This window comes from Mugil cephalus, chromosome 19, assembly GCF_022458985.1.
Source record: "Mugil cephalus isolate CIBA_MC_2020 chromosome 19, CIBA_Mcephalus_1.1, whole genome shotgun sequence".
Lineage (NCBI taxonomy): Eukaryota > Metazoa > Chordata > Actinopteri > Mugiliformes > Mugilidae > Mugil > Mugil cephalus.
Window position 1 is genome coordinate 1,678,618 of NC_061788.1, and position 20,326 is coordinate 1,698,943.

At 43.9% G+C, this 20,326-nt stretch overlaps 2 protein-coding genes across 4 annotated transcripts in view; both read right to left on the reverse strand.

The window, feature by feature from the left end:
- The window catches only part of LOC124996694 (unconventional myosin-XVIIIb-like), a 37,415-nt gene extending 22,178 nt beyond the window's left edge, over window positions 1-15,237 (reverse strand). The window contains exons 1-15 of one of the 3 annotated variants that reach the window (XM_047569954.1): window positions 15,041-15,237; window positions 12,021-12,240; window positions 9,550-9,696; window positions 8,000-8,512; window positions 7,473-7,536; window positions 6,627-6,739; window positions 5,623-5,790; window positions 5,335-5,545; window positions 5,107-5,249; window positions 4,919-5,019; window positions 3,614-3,677; window positions 2,671-2,815; window positions 1,716-1,886; window positions 864-954; window positions 145-337 (exon numbers count right to left, since the gene is read on the reverse strand). In XM_047569954.1, coding sequence (XP_047425910.1) covers window positions 145-337; window positions 864-954; window positions 1,716-1,886; window positions 2,671-2,815; window positions 3,614-3,677; window positions 4,919-5,019; window positions 5,107-5,249; window positions 5,335-5,545; window positions 5,623-5,790; window positions 6,627-6,739; window positions 7,473-7,536; window positions 8,000-8,512; window positions 9,550-9,696; window positions 12,021-12,059 — 2,163 coding nt within the window. In that variant the 5' untranslated portion in view covers window positions 12,060-12,240; window positions 15,041-15,237. The remainder of the gene's footprint in view (window positions 1-144; window positions 338-863; window positions 955-1,715; window positions 1,887-2,670; window positions 2,816-3,613; window positions 3,678-4,918; window positions 5,020-5,106; window positions 5,250-5,334; window positions 5,546-5,622; window positions 5,791-6,626; window positions 6,740-7,472; window positions 7,537-7,999; window positions 8,513-9,549; window positions 9,697-12,020; window positions 12,241-15,040) is intronic. The other 2 variants (XM_047569955.1, XM_047569953.1) reach the window with 2 other exon arrangements.
- A 1,662-nt stretch (window positions 15,238-16,899) lies between these two features.
- Window positions 16,900-20,326, reverse strand: part of grk3 (G protein-coupled receptor kinase 3) — a 63,212-nt gene continuing 59,785 nt past the window's right edge. Inside the window, exon 22 of the mRNA XM_047569960.1 lies at window positions 16,900-20,208. Coding sequence (XP_047425916.1) covers window positions 20,047-20,208 — 162 coding nt within the window. The 3' untranslated portion in view covers window positions 16,900-20,046. The remainder of the gene's footprint in view (window positions 20,209-20,326) is intronic.

The following is a 20,326-nucleotide window of genomic DNA, read 5'->3' on the forward strand; positions in this document are numbered from 1 at the left end:
AGTTATTAATGGTGAAACAAATCTTTAATCTTAACAAACTATTTCTCATTAAAATGTGTTAATTGCTTGGTGTCGTTGCTCTGATTGGTTGGAGTAAGCGTGGCTACAGGATGCTAGCTCGGACCTGGCCGTCTCCATGGTTACCTGGGCGTATCTGTCCAGCGAGTGTCTGAAGGTGTGAGAGTGATAATGCTCCAGAAGCCTCTCCTGTAGGTAGTTGTGACAGAGTTCGGACCAGTTGGCTCCTCTCTCCTCCGACGAGTGTCTCGGGTTCCTCAGACCCGGCGTGTCCACCACCATCACCGAGGCCAACGTCAGCTGCTGACTGCTCAGAGCCCTGAACACAACACACGGACGACGCAGGAGCTTAATGTGGATTAAATCACCCTGTAACCCTGCAGATGTTCTGTATCATCTGCTCTACAACACATCAGGACCGGAGCAACAGTGGGCGGGGCTTTGTGAGTCTGGAGGAACAGTGGGCGGGGCTTTGTGAGTCAGGGGGAACAGTGGGAGGGGCTTTGTGAGTCTGGAGGAACGGTGGGCGGCTTGTGAGTCTGGAGGAACGGTGGGCGGGGCTATGTGAGTCTGGAGGAATGGTGGGCAGGGCTTTGTGAGTCTGGAGGAACAGTGGGCGGGGCTTTGTGTGTCTGGAGGAACAGTGGGCGGGGCTTTGTGAGTCTGGAGGAACAGTGGGCGGGGCTATGTGAGTCTGGAGGAATGGTGGGCGGGGCTTTGTGAGTCTGGAAGAACAGTGGGCGGGGCTTTGTGTGTCTGGAGGAACAGTGGGCGGGGCAATCGTCTTGCCAGTGCAGGAAGTGAGGACGTGTTGTTCATATTTGTATTCAGTCTGTGGTTCGTACCTGTTGATGAGCGACACGATGACGGTGAAGAGCTCCTCATAGAGTCCAGCCGCCATCCCATCAACACACTGAGCAGCTGTTAATCTGGGACCTGAACGCACATAATCAGACAGACAGGAGGGATGTGTTTATCTATTTATTATTACATTCACTGCAGCTGAACCACGATGTTTGCAATGACTTTATATTATTTTGCTGTATTTATTAGTCGTATTTTATTAGATATTAACCACTTTTGACTTTATTATAATACTGACTAACATACACACATATGAGGACATTATTTCTTCCAAAAACTACTTCCTGTTAAAACATGTTGCTTAGTTTATATGGTTCCTATTAATCCCAAATAAAGAGATATATACAAATTAAAAATGCATAACAAACTAAATCTCAGGTCTCGAAGTTAAACTAAATTACAGTAAAAATTATTATATTTCTTCAGAAATTAACACCTTTTATTTATTTTATTTAATTTTTATATTTATTTATTATTTTATATTTTATATTTATTTATATTTATTTATTTATTTATTATTTAAAAATAATGATTTTATTTAATGATTGTACTGGGTTAAGGTATTTAAGCTGCTTAACTTTAATACATAATGTAGAATATTTGATATTAATAATAAACCTATAACTTTTACAGTTCATACATTATTTCTATTTCTTGCATATTTATTAATTTAAATCTTCTTCCCATCCTTATCTTCTCTCTTATATATATTAATCTATATCAGACTAGTGATGACTTTTACAGACCACATATCATACATTTATTCTCATATATTGTATAGTAGTGTAGTGTGTATATATTATATATATATTATATATGTGTGTCTGTCTCACCCTCCTCTGTCTCTGTGCTGCAGTTCCTCTCTCTGCTGCCCCCGGTGGCTTTCTGCAGCAACTGTCGGAGGTGATGCTTGAATACAGCCGTGTGCAGATCCTCTCCCTCACATCCCAGGACGCTGCTGGCAACCTGAGCGCTGTCGAAGCTCACAAACTGCCTCCGGCCCACTGGACAGAGGGGGAGGAGGGGGGGGAGGATGGGGGAGGAGAGGAGAGACTGTGAGGAGGTCACTCAGAGAGGAAAAGGAAGAAGAAGACGGAGAGGAGGAAAGTCACAGGAAGAGGTCACTGCAGTCCTTCAGAAAGAACAAGCTCCTCTCTCCTCCATGGTTCAGATATGACTGTGTGTTTATTTACTTATTTTTATTTTATTTTTGGTCTTTTCATATTGTAAATATAAGCACATTTGCATATTATAGCAATAAGGTTATAGAACTGAGAAGTAATAGCATTTATTTATAGGTACTAATTATTATAAGACTGTATTTACTATATAATATAGTATAAAGGTTTCCTGAGGGACAGCGCCATCTATCTGCAGAAGTAGTGCACACATTACGTATGAGGTTAAAAAGATGAACTATTATACAGCTGGTTGTTTATTATACGATGTAATAGTTCAACCAGACAAGACACATGTCGCCCCCTAGTGTGGAGGAGGAGGACATGTTCCCATCAGTTATTATATTTTCTCTGTTGCATGTAAACTGGGACAAGGATCAAATTCAGAGAGATTAACTCTGAGCGTAGCAACATTAAACTGTGGATGTAAACACACTGAAGTTTATTGGCTCATTCATGTGTTTGTGTGTTAGTGAGGACGTGTTGTGTGTCGGGTTAAGATGGTTCTGGTCTTTAAGTGTCTTTGGTGCTGAGAGGCTGATGTGTGTTTGTCTGAGGGTTCAGTGACGCTGTGTGACTGATGATGATGATGAGGATGAATCAGCGTCACCTTTACAGGCCCCGGCGGCTCCCAGATGGTAAATACCAGCCAGGACATGCCAGATCGCCTTCTGCTCCCCGGCCGAGAAGCCCAGCGTTTCCATGGCAGTCAGCAGCTTGGTGAAGGCGACGGACGCTCGCTGCTTCTCCTCCACCTGAGGACACATAGACCGATGGAGGCCAAGGGAGGGTGGGGGGGGGGGGGGTGAGTCCAGCACTTAATAGGGTGAAGGAACAGCTGAGTCACATCTCATCTCCCGTCACAGCCTGACTCCCTCCAACATGGATCCCTTCGCCGCGTGATCCGACCACTTCAGAGCCGCCCTTTCAGCTGCTTCCTCTATTTTTATTCCCTCGGTTACATGAAGCCGAGAGCATCTGGACACGTTGTTTGGTAAAAGGCTACAATATAATCTGAATCACTTCCTGGCTTTTCACATAAAAAAAAGAGATGGAACCAGAACGAATGGATTGAAACTGATTCCTCTTAAATCCAGGTGAGTATCTGGTCATTAACAGACATTAAGACGTTAGTTTCAGGTGGACGACGCCCACACGTGTTTTCTTTAGCTTTTCTCTTACTAACACCCAGAGATGATTCCAGAGTAAATCCTAAATCCTAAATGCTAACTATTAAAGAAACTACTAAAACAACATGAAAGTCATTTTTATTCTAATCCATAATTAAGAGCAGACCCTTCAACTTAAACTCTGATAAATCACATGTTTTATGTTTGCAGGTCACATCCTGCAGCTTCAGCCACAAACCTGCAGGTAGAGGTGAGTCTAGAGTTTACTGGACAAATAAAATGTCCACACTAGTCCTGGTCAGAGACATCAGAGCTGGACTACGCTAACCATGCTAGCTACGCTAACTGATGCTACAGTCCACTTCCTGAATGAAGAGCTGTGAGTGGTTACAGTCGGTCTGTTTTGCGTCGCTCTTTTCTTACCTTTGTGGGATGAACTATACCAAAAGAGTTGGATTCAGGGACCTGGTGCAGCTGCAGCTCCGTCCTGAAATAATCCAGCAGAGGGAATAAAATGTGGAAGGAAAAGCAAATACAACAGAGCCGACAGATCATGTTTAGGAATCATCTGAAACATTTAAAAGCCATTTAATGGAAACATCTGAAGGAAAATTGAGAAAAACTAAACTAAAAAACACATTTTTGAGAAATATGAAGTAACTTATCAGTTACTGTGTTTCCATTACAGTTTTTAGCAAAATTATTTACTCTTGTAAAGACTCATCTAGCGATATCCACTAATTCTCTTGAATTCTCATCACTTTGAAGAAGATGGACTATGAAGATGATGCAGGACGTCACATGACCTCCTGCATTATCACCAGTGGCAGGAAATTCAAAAAAAAAATGTTTCCATTGCACTTTTGTGATAAACTTTTATATCGATACGTGTGAAAGGTTTGTGAAATGTAGGTGTTTCCGTTGGACATTTGCACATTTCTATGGGGGAATGGAAATGTAGCCAGTGAGAAAAAAAAGCTACAGGCTCCTGCACAGTTTGTAAACAGTGCGACTTTTTGAAAGGGGCGGGGCTTAGCTGGAGGCAAAACATCTCAAACACCAGAGTCTGTAAACGGCGTTTAGCATATTTCAATTTGTTTTGAGCAAGAATGGACGAGGAAAACACATATTTCAGAGAATATACTAATACACTCACTCTCTGAGACCATGAGTGACTGATGGGACTATATTCACCGACCCCTCACTACCAGGATGGACTATTTGTCCAAAGGACACAGAGGGGACGAAGTCTGGTCCGTTTTTATCAAGTGAAGCCTCTAAAACAAAGATATTACAAGAAGTAAGAGGAACCACTGTGGAGGGTAATGTAGTAAATGCATCTTCTGCTTGGACACACCTGAAACACACAGCTAATGCTGAGTTAGCTAGTTATTAGCATTGGCGCTATCCAGGCTGAAAATAATGATGTATTACATATTAATCTGACCTGATATGAAGTGCGAGCTGCAAACACAGTTGTTGTTGATTGTCTCACTCCAATCGTTTCTTTTAATCGCGTTCAACCAAAGTTGTGTAAGACTGGCAGTAACTGGTATGTGATAAAACTTCAAGGAAGTGTTATTTTTCAGTTTTGGCTCCAAAAATATGGTTCATATTGACAGTGTTCGCCTCAAGCTTACCTCTGTTTTGCCTCCAGCTAACGTTATGATGCCATGAAGTGGTCTATATCACAAAGGGTCTCAAATAAATCTTGGTTAGAGTCGGTACCTCATCTCTGTGCTGAGTCCCGCCAGCATCTGAGAGAAGACCAGGAAGTTACTCTCCCCTTGAGTTTTCTGACACACCTTCCATTTGTCCAGCATCATGGTCTGAGAGGAGCAGAGGAACATGGAGGAGGAGACGTGAGAAACTCTCTGCAGCCACGTCGGACTCGTTTAAACGTGTCTGGTTCAAACCTGGAGGTGTCCGGCAGCGACCTGCCCGGCGTGGTTGAAGTCCAGAGAGAAGACCATGGCGAACCGGGAGGAGGCGTCACTGTGCTGTGAGCTCACGCTCCCGAACGACCTGAGGACGGTGAACATGGCCTGAAGACGCTCGGCTAGAGGAAGAAGACCAGTGATGAGTCTGGGGAGTCTCATGTCGCCCCCCCCACCCCCTTTTCCCCGGCTTGTTGGTGAACTCACCGCTGATGTTCTCCCCGGTGGTTCCAGCTTGTTTGAGGAGAGCATGTGCGAAAGCCTGGCACGCCGTCGTCTTCCCCGTCCCGCTGCGTCCCACCGCACAAACACTGTGGTCCCTCCGGCTGCCCACCATGGACACGTACACCCGCTTCACCAGGGCCGCCAGGACGGGAGGAGCCTCCCACACCGACTCCCCTCGCCGGGACTTTGGCGTCTGACCCAAGAAGAAGAAGACAGAAGGTGACGAGGACACAAAGACAAACCATCAGCGTCTTGTAATGGAGGCCTCACCTTGCTGTGGGTCTGTATCGGAGGCCAGAAGTTGACCAGGTTGGGTCCGGCGTGGGTCAGTGGCAGGTTGGCTTTAGCCCGACTGGTCAGGGTGTGCAGAGCTCCACATTCATTCACACTCTGGAGGTCGCTCAGGTCCTCGCAGAGGTCCAGCTCTGACGGGTTACACTGAGGAGACAGAAACCGAGACATGCAGTTCCACTAACGTCCACTGGAGGCTTCAAAATCAATTAGCTCTAAAGATCCTTAATACCCTTGTTAATATATTTGCAGGCGGCTTCTAGAACAGATGTGTCTCTAGTGCTAATTTCTTTTATTTTTTAATCATATTAAGGATTTGCATAATTAGGGTCGTGGCTGCTTCGCTAGGAATCGTCGGAGTTTGTGCAGACTCGGTAAAACAGCAGTGCAGGAACATTTTGTACATAAAATAAAGCCAAAACAAATAAATAAAGCCCACAAGGTTTTTTGCACAGAGGCAGCTCCGAGTTATGCTAATTAGCTCCGATCTTATCTAGTCTGGTAACATGCAGCTGCCTGAGTGAGCGTGATATTACTTTGAGGTTCTGTAACGTTACCATTACGTTCTTTGTTCCGTTACTGAATCGGTTAAAGTCTTTAGCAGGGTAATATTTAAGCTAGTTATCCTAACTTTAGCGTGACAAACACAACATGGCACGTCGTGGGTAATAATGTTTTGCACTGGTGAAGTAAATGAGCTGCTCAGTAGAACTTGTGTAGAAGCAGTAGAAGCTGTGGGTCGTAGACATGAAGCCTCCTCTATTTTTGACCAATGACCGATTATTCCCTAATTGTTGTAAAGGGCCGATTAAATCGTCTGGTGGATTTATTGTACTCAACTGCTTTTAAATGAATTTATATTTTAAAAGATTAAAATAATTGTACTCACATGTGACTAATTAAACCTCATAAAAGGAAACACCTGGTTCCTCTTTGTGACTTTGAGCTAACGGATAGAAAGACGTGAAGAAGAACAGATCTACCTTCTCAACTTCATACTCGGTGACGTCGTGCAGCGATCCGTCCGTCTGCAGCCGGACCCTCACTTTGCCGTCTGGGAGTTCAGGAGTTCCTTCGTCAGGCTTCAGCTGAGTGGCTGAAAAACAGTAAGATGAGCCGAGCTGGTTCAGATCTAATGTCATACTACTGAGCAGTGTGTGGAAACGTGATGTTTACAAGGACGGCTGCAGGTTAGAAAAGATTCCTGGTGAGCTAATTCAGACCACAACCAAGCCTACTGAGAATTTAAACCTGATTCAAGCTGCTGATGATGAACAACTTCACCACAAACAAGAAATATTCTGCAGGAGAAAGTTTCTAACCAAACATTTCTGATCATCCAGTCGATGCAGACGTTTTTGTTTTCTCTGAGTCATTAATAAAATCCAGATGTGGTGGTACTCGGCCAGGTAGTTGTTTCAGATTCTGCAGAAACATGTCACACCTCCACTGCCAAGAACATGAGTCCACATGTTTGTCTCAGTTTGTGTGTTTGAGAAAAATTTAAACTTGAGACAACCCAGTTTAACGTTTAACGTCCAGGTTAAAAACATAAACTAAACAGAGAACAGAGGAAGAGCAGGTGATAAGAATTTTGCTTTTTGTAAATATCAATTAAAATGTAAAGGGATCCTTTAAGTCTTTACGGTTCATCCTCTGGGGGGCGTAAGCGCCACATTTTTCAAATTTATCAAATAACTGTTGAGATGTTTTAATGGAAACCATAAATATCAACATCGTGGCATGAGAAGACTTAAAAGAAACTGAAAGTTGGAAGGATTAATCATGAATGTCACTCTGAGGTAGTGAGTGTTGCTTTCAGAACTCACCGAGGGAGAATCCGTCCTTGTGCACATACCACACAGTTCCAGCTTCGTACCAGACGTCCTTCACCTGAGAGACAAGAGGAGACAAAACCAGAGGCTTCGTTTTCTGGAGGAAGAAATGTGAAGCTGGAGCCAACAGTTAGCTTAGCTTTTAACTTTTAGCTTAAATTTAATTTGTCAGTTGTTGATTTAACCTCAATTTCTTTCAATATCTGTTGGGAAAGATACCTATAAAAATGATATTGAGAGGCGGAGCTTAGCTGGAGGCAAAATATCTCAAACATGCTAGCTTGTAAACGCCAGTTAGCATATTTCAACGTTTTTATTCTGTGAAAGAAAAAACAAACTTAATAAAACTGTAGAATGTTCCACATTTATCTACATAATTTAGAAATAATCTTTGTTACTTATCATTTTTATATGTTTATTTAAATAAAAAGCAGTTTTGTCATGATACATAAAATCTATTCTAATGTAACTCAGATGGAAGCAGAACGCTGACATGAGCTCTGTTCTTTTAATAAACAAACCTCCCTCCTGTTGTTCTCTGTTATCGTCGTGTCTGCTTGTCTTCCCTCCGGCTGCAGTCTCGCCTCCACGCCTTCTTCCTTCTTCTCCTTCTTCACCACCTGCTGAACCTCCTGCACCATCTTCCTCTTCTTCTTCTCCTCCTCCTCTTTCCTCTTCTTCTCCTCCTCCTCTTTCCTCTTCTTCTTCTTCTCCTCCTCCTCTTTCCTCTTCTTCTCCTCCTCCTCTTTCCTCCTCTTCTCCACCTCCTCTATCCTCTCCATCGTCTTGTTCTTCTTCTCTGGTGTCTTGTCCTGCTGCCTCTGGGGCTGTGATGTCACTTCCTGTCCGGCCTTGGATCCGTTGCCGGGGTCCGGGGACGTGATGTGGCGCTGAGGCTGGGCCGAGCCGCTCCTCTGCTGCTTGACGTTGTTCAGCTGCTGCTCAGCCCTGAGCGCCATCTCCGCCTCCAGGATGGGCGGGGTCTGGTCCGGGAGGAGGAACTGCTGCACCAGGTTGTCGCTCAGTTTGCTCGGCTGCAGGAGAAAAGGAAGGAGAACCAGGTCGAGCGTTGGGGTTCATTCACATGAGGACGACATAAACCTTTTATTTGACTTCATTTCTTATTTCTTGCATTGTTTACATTGGTGCCTTGCACTTTAATGTGTCACGTTTTATAAAAAGTATTTTTGTTACTTTTATTGTGGTCATTGTGATGTCGTCCATTCCTGCTGTGTCTCTGATGCCTGCTGCAAAATGAATTTCCTTTGGGATGACAATAAAACTGAGCTGAAACCTGTGAACTGACTCTCAAACATGTTCCCCTTTAATCCAAACCCCTTATTCCAACCACAGCCCAATAAATCTGTTGAATCCAACCACAGAGGGCAACTCTAACCCTACATCTAGGGGACGGGTCAGTTTAACCCGCTAACATTCCTCTGGCTGGTTTATGTGACAGCAGCAGCTTCATGAACCAATCAGACACGAGTTGTGTTTGAGTAAATGCTGCATGATGCAATAAGTCATTTTCTTCTGGTTCCATTAATGAAAGTCAATGAGTTCATCAAAAGTCAAGTGAACCCATTGACTTCTTCTTATTTTTTTAACTGTGTTCCAACTTTGATTCCTCCAGAACTAAACCACTTAGAGAGATTCTGACTTTTGTGATGGAAACTTCAAAGTCTTGTCTTTAAAAAGAGACAAAGACCATGAATGAGCTCCAACATGTTCATGAGCAGCGTTCAGTTTAGTTTGGCTACGTCCTAAATGGGAGTCTGAAGTTGTCTGAAGTTAAAAAGAGACCCCTTAGCTTAGCTTAACATTGTAAAAATTAACATTTTTTGCCGCAGACCCTAATTATAAAGCTTCTGATCAATGTTGCTTTGAGCTTCTTTTTTATTTGAATCAGGCTAGTTGTAGACATCAATTTCCTGTCTTTATGCCAAACTAAACTAAGCTAAGCTAAGCTAAGCTAAGCTAAGCTAACCCTCTCCAGGTTGTAGATATATATGTGTTTTTTGACAGGATCTTTTCTCCAGATGCTTGTTGGTGTTTTTGTGAGTTGACTCACTGCTCTCTCCTCCCTGGTCTCCTCTGGTTCTTTATGTTTGGTCTCCTTCTCTGAGTCTCTGACCAGCTGTTTGAGGAAGCCGCCCGGCAGAGCTGACAGAGGCGGTGGAGGTTCGGCCGCCGCCACCGGCTTGTTCTCCTCCTTTATCTGTGGTTGGATGAAGTAGGGGAGGGAGGAGGTGGTAGGAATCAGAGAGAAACAGGAACAGGTCATCGTGGGGCATAGATTTACTACGTCGTTGTTACTCTGTAGCTCTGAGAATCAAACTAGATGCAAACATCTGAAGAACTGTACATGCATTAGCCTTCGCACATGCTCACATTAAAGACAAAGTCATTCCGTCCGTTGCAGAACATCTCGTAGATCTGACTGGACCAATGTTTAAACTGAACGTTTAGACAAACATCTGTCCCCAAAGATGCATTTCACTTTGTTTGTACAGGTTTTTATAAATAAAAGAATATGCTAACATGCTAGCTGATATGTAGCATGCTCCTATTAGCTTTGTTAGCATGCTAATAACATTGGCTGTCATTATTATTATTATTAGTTAGCTACTTAAAAACAGACAACAACAATCACAAAATAGACAATTATAGAACCAGACACAGACAATATCATGACAAAACATTTGATTCATTAATTAAGTAAACAGAGGATGAGCAGGTGATAAGAGTTTTGCTTTTTATAAATATCAATTAAAATGTAGGGGGATCCTTTAAGTCTTCACGGTTCATCCTCTGGGGAGCGTAAGCGCCAAAGTTTGCAGATTTATCAAATAACTGTTGAGGCGTTTTACTGGAAACCGTACATATCAACATCGTGGCATGAGACTTAAAAGAAGTGAAAGTTGGAAGAGTGAATCCTCTGGGATTAAACATGAATGTATAAATAAAATATCAAGGAATAATTCAGTAAAACCGTAAACACAAGCAAAGATGAGAGGATCATGAAGGTCGTGGGAATATCTCCAGAAACGCTGATACTTGAACAGAAAACATCTTGCGTTTGGAAACGTTAGAGGATCATCTGCACCAAATGTCTTGGAAATGGATCTAATAACTCGGATTTTACAGAAAACCACAAATTTCAACCTCGCGGTGCAATCAGGCAGAAACCTCCAGGTCTGAGCCATGAAGTTCTGATGAAGGGCAAAAGGCTGCAGCTCATCAAGTGGCCACTAGAGGCTCCAAAAGGGAGCAGATCCCCATAGACCCCCATGTTAAAAAGCCCAAGTTTACAGCATCATTAAACATATTTACACCCTGGTGCAAAAAACGATTTAGGTCTCAATGGTTTATTTCACTATTCATGACAAGTGTACGGGGGTGGATTATGTTCTGACTCATTAGTTTATTTTTTATTAAGGTTTAAAATTCTGCATAATTGAGAGAGTTCGTGCTTTGAGTGACAGGTTCAACACGACCCCACACATGTTCATATATGGAGAATCCGAGTGTGGGCGGAGTAAAGCTCATCAAACATGACTACTGCAGGCTCCGCCCACTTCTGGGTTAATTTCCGAATTTCAGAATCGGTGACGTCACAGCTGGTTTGTCCATAGTAGAAACTGAAACATGTTAGTGGATGACGGAGGTTTGTAGGATTCATCCTCTGGAGAACGTCAACGCTTAAATGAAGTTTCTGAATCTTAAATAATAATATGAAATAATAATGTTCTTTAGGACGAAGCAGCTCTGACTCAAACACATTTAAACACATTTAACTAGTGGCTTCACCTACCGACACAATAGGGAATATAGAGGTCAGGAGAACAGCTGTTCACATTCTGTGGAATCATGGGAAACTGGAGGAAGTCGAGGACTAACGTCTAATTATAACACTGATATCTGGACTCAACTCAACACGTCATGAAAACGACCTGAAACATGAACATTTCTCCTGATTTAATTATGAAGTAGTTTCTCTTTTTAACATCTTTAAATAAATTAATTAATCAGGATGAAGACCTCCTGCGGTTCTTTATGTGATTCACTGTTAATTTCTAATTTGAGCTCCTTCCATCATCTGTCCATCTACCAACACTCTGTTCTATTATCTGATGTCATTATACAGGATATATTTATAAATCACAGTTTGCAGCATGAGCTGACATGAAGCTCCTGTAGTTGTTTGGTGGTGGTTGGGGGGGGGGGGGGGGGGGGGGGGGGGGGGGGTGGGGGGGGGGGTGAGGGTGGGACATGACACATGAGGATCTGTTTGTACTTGTTGCTCATTGATTTAATCTGGACTCTGACCAGATGTCCAGCGACAGCATGAAGCTCCAAGAAGCTGGAGGATGACGAACGAACCGTCACACTTCACAGTGACTCAGGGGGGGGGGACATGCTATCACACACACACACACACACACACACACACACACACACACACACACACACACACACACTGGGCCCAGATTACATGTTAGCTTGACCAATTAGCGCAGCATGCAGCGACTCTGCACCTCCCTTCTGCTCCCACAGCTTCAGGCGGGAGGACAGCGCCATGGCTGAGGACTGGAGGGGGAGGACGGGGGAGGACGGGGGAGGACGGGGGGAGGAGAGGGGGGGGGTGTTGGTCGTGAGGTGGAGGTGGAGGTGGAGGTGGAGGGAGAGGGCGGGTGAAGCAGATGTCAGCCAGACGTGATGGAGGTGGTGGAGGACGAGTGAATGTGTGGAGACAAACGACCTGATGATGGAGACAGAGAAAAGACAAAGTCAGGACGGACACACGGCTCAGCCATAACATAATGACCACCCTCCTGGTATCATGTGGGTCTCATCAGACGATCATTGATCTGTGGATCGATACTGAATTTTCGATACTTCTGATACCAGGTTTTATGCTTCACAGTCGATTTTAAAATAACGACGTCGATACTTGAGTCATTGGAGACGTAGAGACGGAGTCAGAGTTTACGTGTCTGAAACATGATGGAGGAAAATCCGACACATGGACGTCACACATTAAAAAATACTGTGAAAGAAGTTTGTTTCAGACTGAAAAAGTTACATTTGAGTTTATTTATTAAATCGAGGTTAATGACGCAGAGAAAACAGGACGTCAGACATTATTCATTCAGATCAGAGCTTCACCTGCAGACGCTGTGTTTATCTGAGAAGATGAAAATCATTTAGTTTTAAGTCTCAAGTTGTTGCTTTAAAACAAATGTGTTTTTTGGTTGTTGGTGGAAAAACTACAGGAGTTAATAAGGCTTCACAAATAATCATCAATGTTTCTAAAAAGCAAGATGTTAATATGCACCAGAAACTAAACTGGATGTTAGTGATTAGTTGTTTTGAGCTCGTAAATTTGGGCTCGTATGTGTTTTATTTTTGTGTTGTTTGTGTTGTTGGTGCAGTAGCAGGTTAAACCACAACACAGGATACGAGTAGTTATAGTAGTTCGTCATAGTTAAACAATCACTATTATTTTGTGTGTTTGGTTTTTCTGTTGTCGTATTATTTCAGCTCTATAGTAAATGAGGCCACTGCCTCAGTATACGTCAGAGTTTAAAATAAATCGTGTTTCTTTCTGATTTGAAATACATCACATTTCTTTACAGATTTATCAGACAACAGGAAACCAGTGGCACTAAACATCACTACAGAGACTGGACATGGAGAAACATTCACATAAATGAATATCAGGTCTAAAAGTTTCCCATCAGTAAATGAATAGTCACAAGGTTTTAATGTTGTTGGTCATAATGTTGTGGCTGATCGGTGCATTACGACACAGAATAGAAAAGTCAAATTTATAACATTTATCTGGGACCGTGAAGTCATTTTAAATCATTTTGTCTCTAGCGCCTCCTGGTCTCCTCCGGCTGAGAGGACGTCCCAGGGTTCTGCTGGTCCCTGACGAGGAGCTGGAGAACGTTGCTAGGGAGGAGAGTTTATCATGGAATATTATGATGAGCTCGTTGCCTAGTAACCGCGTTGTGATCAGCAGATGGGAACGGACGGACTCAGAGTCTGTTTCATCAAATCACACGTTAACAGAGAAACATTTTTTCTCATATTTTCTCATCTGTAGAAAATTACAGGTCAGTAAAATATTAAACGAAGCAAAACTGACTTTAAGACGTTAGAACTGGTACGATGTTATAAGAAAGTCGACAAAGAGAAACAACAAATATTAGACTGCTGTGTTCAGGTCCTGGTTTAGTTTCTATGAATCAGGGATTTGTCTCATGTTTGTGTTGAAGTGTGTGATGACAACAGATCAAAGGAGCTTTGTGAGGAGCTCAGAAAAAGAGTTGTTGTTGCTCATCAGGCTGGAAAAGGTTCCACAACCATCTGTAAAGAGTCTGGAAGCCACAAATGATCCACAGAGAGTCAGACAGATTGAAGACGACTGTTCCCCTCCACAGGAGTGGTCCACCAACAAACATCACTCCATCACAGTGGGAGAGGAACCAGAGGAACCCAGGGGAACTTCTAAGCAGCTAAAGGCCTCTCTCACATTGGCTGATGTTCATGTTGATGAATCCACTCAACAACCAAAGACACTGCTCTCTGTCCACAAAGAACATGTGGGACAATGTTTAGTGGACAGATGAGACCAGAGTAGAATAGTTTGGTTTAAATGTTTGGAGATGAACCAACACTGCATTCCAGCATCAGAACCTCATCCCTCCATGACAAAATGGGGGCGCTAATGTCCTGGTTTGGTCCTGTTCTGCTGCATCTGCTCATCATTGATGGACCAATGAACTGTGAATTCTACCAGTGAACTCTGAAAGAAAATGTCAGGACATGAGTCCATGAGCTGAATGTGAAGAGAAACTGGGTCATGGAGGAAGACAAGGGGCCCAAGAACACCAGTGGTTCTCCAGTTGTATCAGGTTCCTCCTCTGATCAGCTGTTACCAGGAACTTTTAGTTGGTTATGACGCCTCTGATATTTATCTGTTTAACTGTTTCTCTTTGTCAACTTTCATTTTTGTCCTTTTTAAGCAGAAACCTAGAACCTCTGAAGCTGAACCGCGTCTGTCTCACTTTTCAGTCGAGTCTGATCTAATCAGGCCTCAGATACCAGACAGAAAATCACACAGTATTTCTGTCTCCGCTCTGGTGTAAAAGTACAGTGTAGATATTCTCACTGGGCATCGGGTTGTCAAGTCCTGGAAACAAGTCGACAACTGCTGCTAAACCCCCCGAGAAAAGACGAAAAAGATTCTTAATCTACGTCTTAAAGTTCAGTTCTGACATTGAGCTGAGTCACATTTCAGGTTTTACTCTGAACTTTGTCGTCTCCTGCAGTTTTTAAGCTCGAATAAACATTTTTCAGACCCATGAGGAGTCAGGACGGGACCGAACCTTCCTCCTAACGAGGCCCCAGAGACTCACTCCACAATAAAAACAATAAAAGTAGACGGAGATCAATGTCAAATAACACCCCGGCCCACACAGGCCCCCCAGGTCCAGCTCCTTCCTTCTCTGTGACCGACTACAAATAAAACCCGGGGAAATAAATATCGTTACCTCTGATGGTCTCAAACAGCAGCTGCAGCCTCCGGACCGTCCACAAACACCAGCAACAATAAAGAAGGAAAGAATCCGGGAGGTGGATGGTAAATCCTGAACGGTGTCGAGGCCTAAAGAGAGTCCACACAAACACAACCAACACAACCACCACACACCGGGGCATGTGGCAATGCAGTCAGAAATAGAGTGCGAGCAGAGATAAGCGGCGGCAGGACAGACGGGTCCTCTATAAATATCTGCAGAGGGTGGAGGAAGGGATACGACCCTGTTTGGAGAGTCCAGGTCCGGGTCTGGAGCACAGGGGACGTTAAAGCTAATAAACACAAATCTGTGAGCGTCATGAACTCATGTTTTAAAGATAATGTTTAAAGTTTCCTCCTAAAAGAAACTAAATGTGGATCTGGTGAAGGTTCTGTTGGGCATAAACACAGTCGGTCTGTTCCCAACACAGCTGAGACATGTGCAGACCATCAGCTGTCTGCTTTGATTGACAGGTCCAGCTGAGAGAGAGAGAGACTGAAGGGGTGAGGAGGAGGGTGAGGAGGGGGAGGAGGAGGGGGAGGAGGAGGAGGAGATGCCTCATGGTTCCTGTGTTCATAAACTAATGGCTTCCTGGTCTTTTTTCCTCTTTAGCGCCACCAGCATGTGAAAGTTATGAGATAAAGCTTCCACACATAGGCAGAGAGAAGGTGGGCGGGGTCTAACCCCCCCCCCCTCCCCCCCACGTCATTCTGGGCACGTTTGTGTTGTTAGCATCAGTTTAGCTAAAATATTTAACATTAACAGATACCTACAAATCAGATTACTACATGTATAAAAATCATTTATATAAAAATCTTAATTTGTTGTTATAGTTTTTAGGCAGTGGTGTAAACAAAGATTTAGATTTAGATGAACATTAGCTAGCTAGCTAGTTAGCTAGCTCTTTAACATGGTAGCTAGTGCTAATTTTAAAGATTTGCTTTTCATCAAATGTCAAAAATACTTAAATTAAAACTTCAAAAGTATATTTTTTAGGCAGTGATGTTTTGAAAACACACTGAGACGGTGGCCTTGCTAAACATTAGCATGTTTGCTAATATGGACATCTAAAACTCTAGACCAACTTTTGCAAGTTAGCTTTGTGTTGTTAGCATCAGTTTAACTAACATATTGAATATTAACACCCAGCTACAAAATAGATTACTACATATTGTCTGCATAAACAAAGATTTTGATGAACAGCAGCTAGCTAGCTCTTTAGCATGACAGCTAGAACTCATTTTAAGGATCAGGTTTGTACCAAATGTTAAAAATGTTCAAATTAAAAGTCAAAACCTATATTTTTTAAGCAGTGATGTTTTCAAAACACACTGAGACGGTGACCCTGCTAAACATTAGCATGTTTGCTAATATGGACATCGAAAAGTGTAGACCAACTTTTGCTAGTTAGCTTTGTGTTGTTAGCATCAGTTTAACTGACATATTGAACATTAACACCCAGCTACAAAATAAATTACTACATATATAAAAATCTTAATTTGTCATCTGTGTAAACATTTGGTTTAACGTTAGCTAACTAGTTAGTTAGCACACTAGCCTATGCTAACATATAATTTGATGTTTGGATCTGATATTGGATCAAACTGTTATATATGAGAATGTTTTGCTCCATTGTTGAAGGACGATGTTGTTATAAACCTGAGGACATTTTTATTTATGGAGGTGAAACTGATCGAGACTTAAAAGTTGCACCAACTCATCATCTCTTGAGCTTCAGACCGAAGGACTCGACTCAGTTTTCGTGTTAAACCATGAAAAGCATCGAGGAACTGAAACAACTCAAACATTTGACAGAATCAACGTGTGACAGGAGGCAACACGGAAAAAGGATTTTTATTCATGAACTGTTTTTACAAGCAGTCCAACACGCAACATCCTACCTGTCTCCAAAAAACAAAGAAATCATCTTCCAAATAAAATAAAACTTTTATAATAATCACTGAATAATTATCAATTAGATATCAGTATTATCATGACCTTAATTCCAATAACCCAAAGCCAGTAGTATCTGTGTTTGTCTGTGGCGTATGAATAAAAAATAAAAACAAAGAAGAAGAGTTTCTGATGGCGTAAACCGGCGGGGTTGGTTCTTTCTTTCTTTCCTTTTTTTTTTGTTTTTTATTCTAGGGCGAGCGCTCGGCTGAGGCCCCGCACACGTAATAAATATGAAAGAGCAAAGACAGAGAGAGAGACAGAGAGAGAAGAGTCCGGTATCTGGAAACAAAAATAATCATCTGGTCAACGCTTCAAGGTTCAACGATAGTTCTAAGAAGAGTCTTTATGTGCAAGATTGGAGCCGAAGTCTTCACCACAAACAAATATACTCACATGGGAGAATAAAAAAAAAAAAAAAAAAAAGAACCCGACCTTCCCCTGAAGAACAAGATGTTTCTACATTAAATCTTTTAAATAAACCTAGAGCTTTTTGTCATTTCATATACACATATATTTATATACTCTTTGAATTTTATTTTTTTTCCTATATGCCATCCTCTGTTTTTTTTTTGTTTTTTAGTTTTTATTCTTTTCTAAATTGTGTAGAGCTGAATGCGTCGTCGTCCATCGTGAAGCTGAAATATTCCCACCAGCCGCTCCTCACGTCACGACGCCATTAACAGTGTGAAAGAGAGGAACCAATGTTCAGAGGAGCCGGATGTGTGCGTCCATGGTCCCCGACGGCAACGTGGTGGAAACCCAGAGCACAGACACACACGAAACCAAACCAGCGGGACAACGAAACAGAATAAAAAAAAAAAGAAACGTTTGGTCACAGTTTTGTCCCGTTCAGAGACACCGCCACCAGAAACCTGCGCCGCCAACTCAGAGCGGAGCGTCTGATCCGAGGACGGTCCATCCAATACAAGTCGAACAGTTATTTGGCACATTTAACAACTAGTAAAGTAACACATAGGGCGAAAATTTAAAAAAAAAAAAAAAAAGGTGCAACAAAAAGTAGATTTCAACAAAAAAACAAAAAACAATAAAAACCCATTTTGGTTTACAAAAATAAAAGACACCTGGAGAGGTGACACGATTTCTCTATAAGACGATACATGTTCCCCCTGACTGGTACGAAGGCTACGAAGAAGAACAACAACTAGAACCCAAACCTTCCTCCCACTGAAGGACACATCACAGCTCTGGAAATGCATGGACGTCACAGACCAAGGAGACAGTGGACAAAGAAAAACCCCTGAAATTTATGAATTTATGTCTCCACCGGTGAGCTGCTGCTCCTCCTCCTGCTCCTCCTCCTGCTCCTCCTCGTCCTCACATCTAAATTCCCGCCAATAATAAAAAAAATGAAACAAAGAGACCCTCTCCACTGAAACACTGAAGCCGCAGCGCTGTTAGATGAGTCCAAACCCACGAAAACCACGAACCATTTAAGAAACAAACCCTTCATGAACCAGGAAACAGGAACCAGGAACCAGGAACCAGAACCCACCAATCAACCTGCTCCAGAACAGACCGGTCTGGATGAGTCGGGGTCTGCTCACGTCTCAGCTCCGTGTCCCTTCAGGATGTGAAAGGTTTGGAATGAATCGCTTCAGAAAATCCTCGGGTCGATGTTTTTTGTCTTTTAAATTCCTGTCTCCTCTTCCTTTTAATCTCTCGGGACGAGTCTCGGTCTGAGGAGACACCGATGAGGACGTCAGGTCCTGACGCTAAAAAACATTCACGAGTTTAACAACTTTCCTCGTCTGTTAAAAACATTCATCCTGCACCAGAATCCTCTGTGGAGGAAGCAGAGACTCGACCCCCCCACGATGGTGCATCTGCATCGTTTCCTAAACTCGGGGGTCGACTTTTAACCTGAAGCTGGGAGACGTGAGCAGACCAGAGACCAGAGACCAGGACGCTGGACGTTAACGAGGTAAAAGCAGCGCTGCCATTGGCTGCCACACCGCCCCCCCCCACCCCACCCAGCACGTAAACTAACCCCCCCCCAGAAAGCCGGTACAGACTGACGAGCAGGCGGACTAAGAGAGAGGTCGCGGGTTTTTAAAATGCAAACACACACTGGACTAAAAACACTGGCGATGCACAGAGACAGAGTTCCTTATATTTACACTCCAGAGTCACTTCCTCGTCCGTCCCCCCCTCCCTTCCCTCCCTCCTTCCCCCCCTCGTACACAATAGTCACGCCGTCGTTGTCCGTGGTTACCGTCTCTGCGGTCCCCGCAGCGACCGGCCCGAGCTGACGGGATCTGACGGCGTCTCCGTGGCGACCGGAGAGCCAATCAGAGAGGAGGGAGGAGAGAGTTGTCCGTGGTCCTTCCTTGGGTTTTTTCTTGCATCGGAATGATCGACCCCCCCCCCCCCAGAAGGGCTGCCCACTTCTCCATGGGTGTGGCCCGGATGATGGGGGGGTGGAGGAGGAGGAGGAGGAGGAGGGGGGGTAGTGGTTGCCACTGGAGCAGATCCTCAGGTGACTCAAGTAAAACATCGACGTTGGCACTTTACGCACTTCATTAAGGGGGAGGGGGGTTTGTTTTTATTGGGGTGGGGGGAGTGGGGGGGCGTTTATTTAATGTGCGTCTTCCTTTTTCTTTTTGTACATTCCCTGCTGAGGGAGGGAGGGAGGGAGGGAGGGAGGGGGGAGTTCCTCTTCACTGGCCGATCTGAATCCGATCAGATCTGCGACGTCTCTGAGGAGGAGGAGTCTCACCAGGAGGAGACACATCGATGAGGAGGAGGAGGTGGGGGAGGAGGAGGGGAGGAGGAGGAGGGAGGGGGGGCACACACATTCATGCAGAGGTTCTTCACATGCCGAGTGTTTCCCTCCTCATCCTCTCGGTGACGGGTGTCGGGCCGGGGGGGGCGGGAGGGGGGGAGGAGGTCGGTGGTGGAGGTGTCGCAGCTGATGAGGAGGGGGAGGTGAGATGCAGTGTGTGTGTGTGTGTGTGTGTATACATGTGTGTGTGTGTTTATGCGTGTGTGTGTGTGTGTGTGTGTATTCACAGGCCATTGCTATTGCGGTGTGTGAGGGGGGGTTTGGACAGCTCCACCACTCCGGCCCGGCCCTTCCCGATGACTTTGGGGGCGCGACGCAGCAGCTTCTGGGCTTCTGTGAAGGCTTCGGTCAACTCCTTCTTCCACTGCACGAACTCAGGGTCACTCTGCAAAACACAACATGTGCACATTTCATTTCACTGTGTCTGTGTGACCCCCCCCAGGGATTTCATTTCACTGCACTATGCCTCTGTGCCCCCCCCAGGGAGGCCTGGGTGTACGACC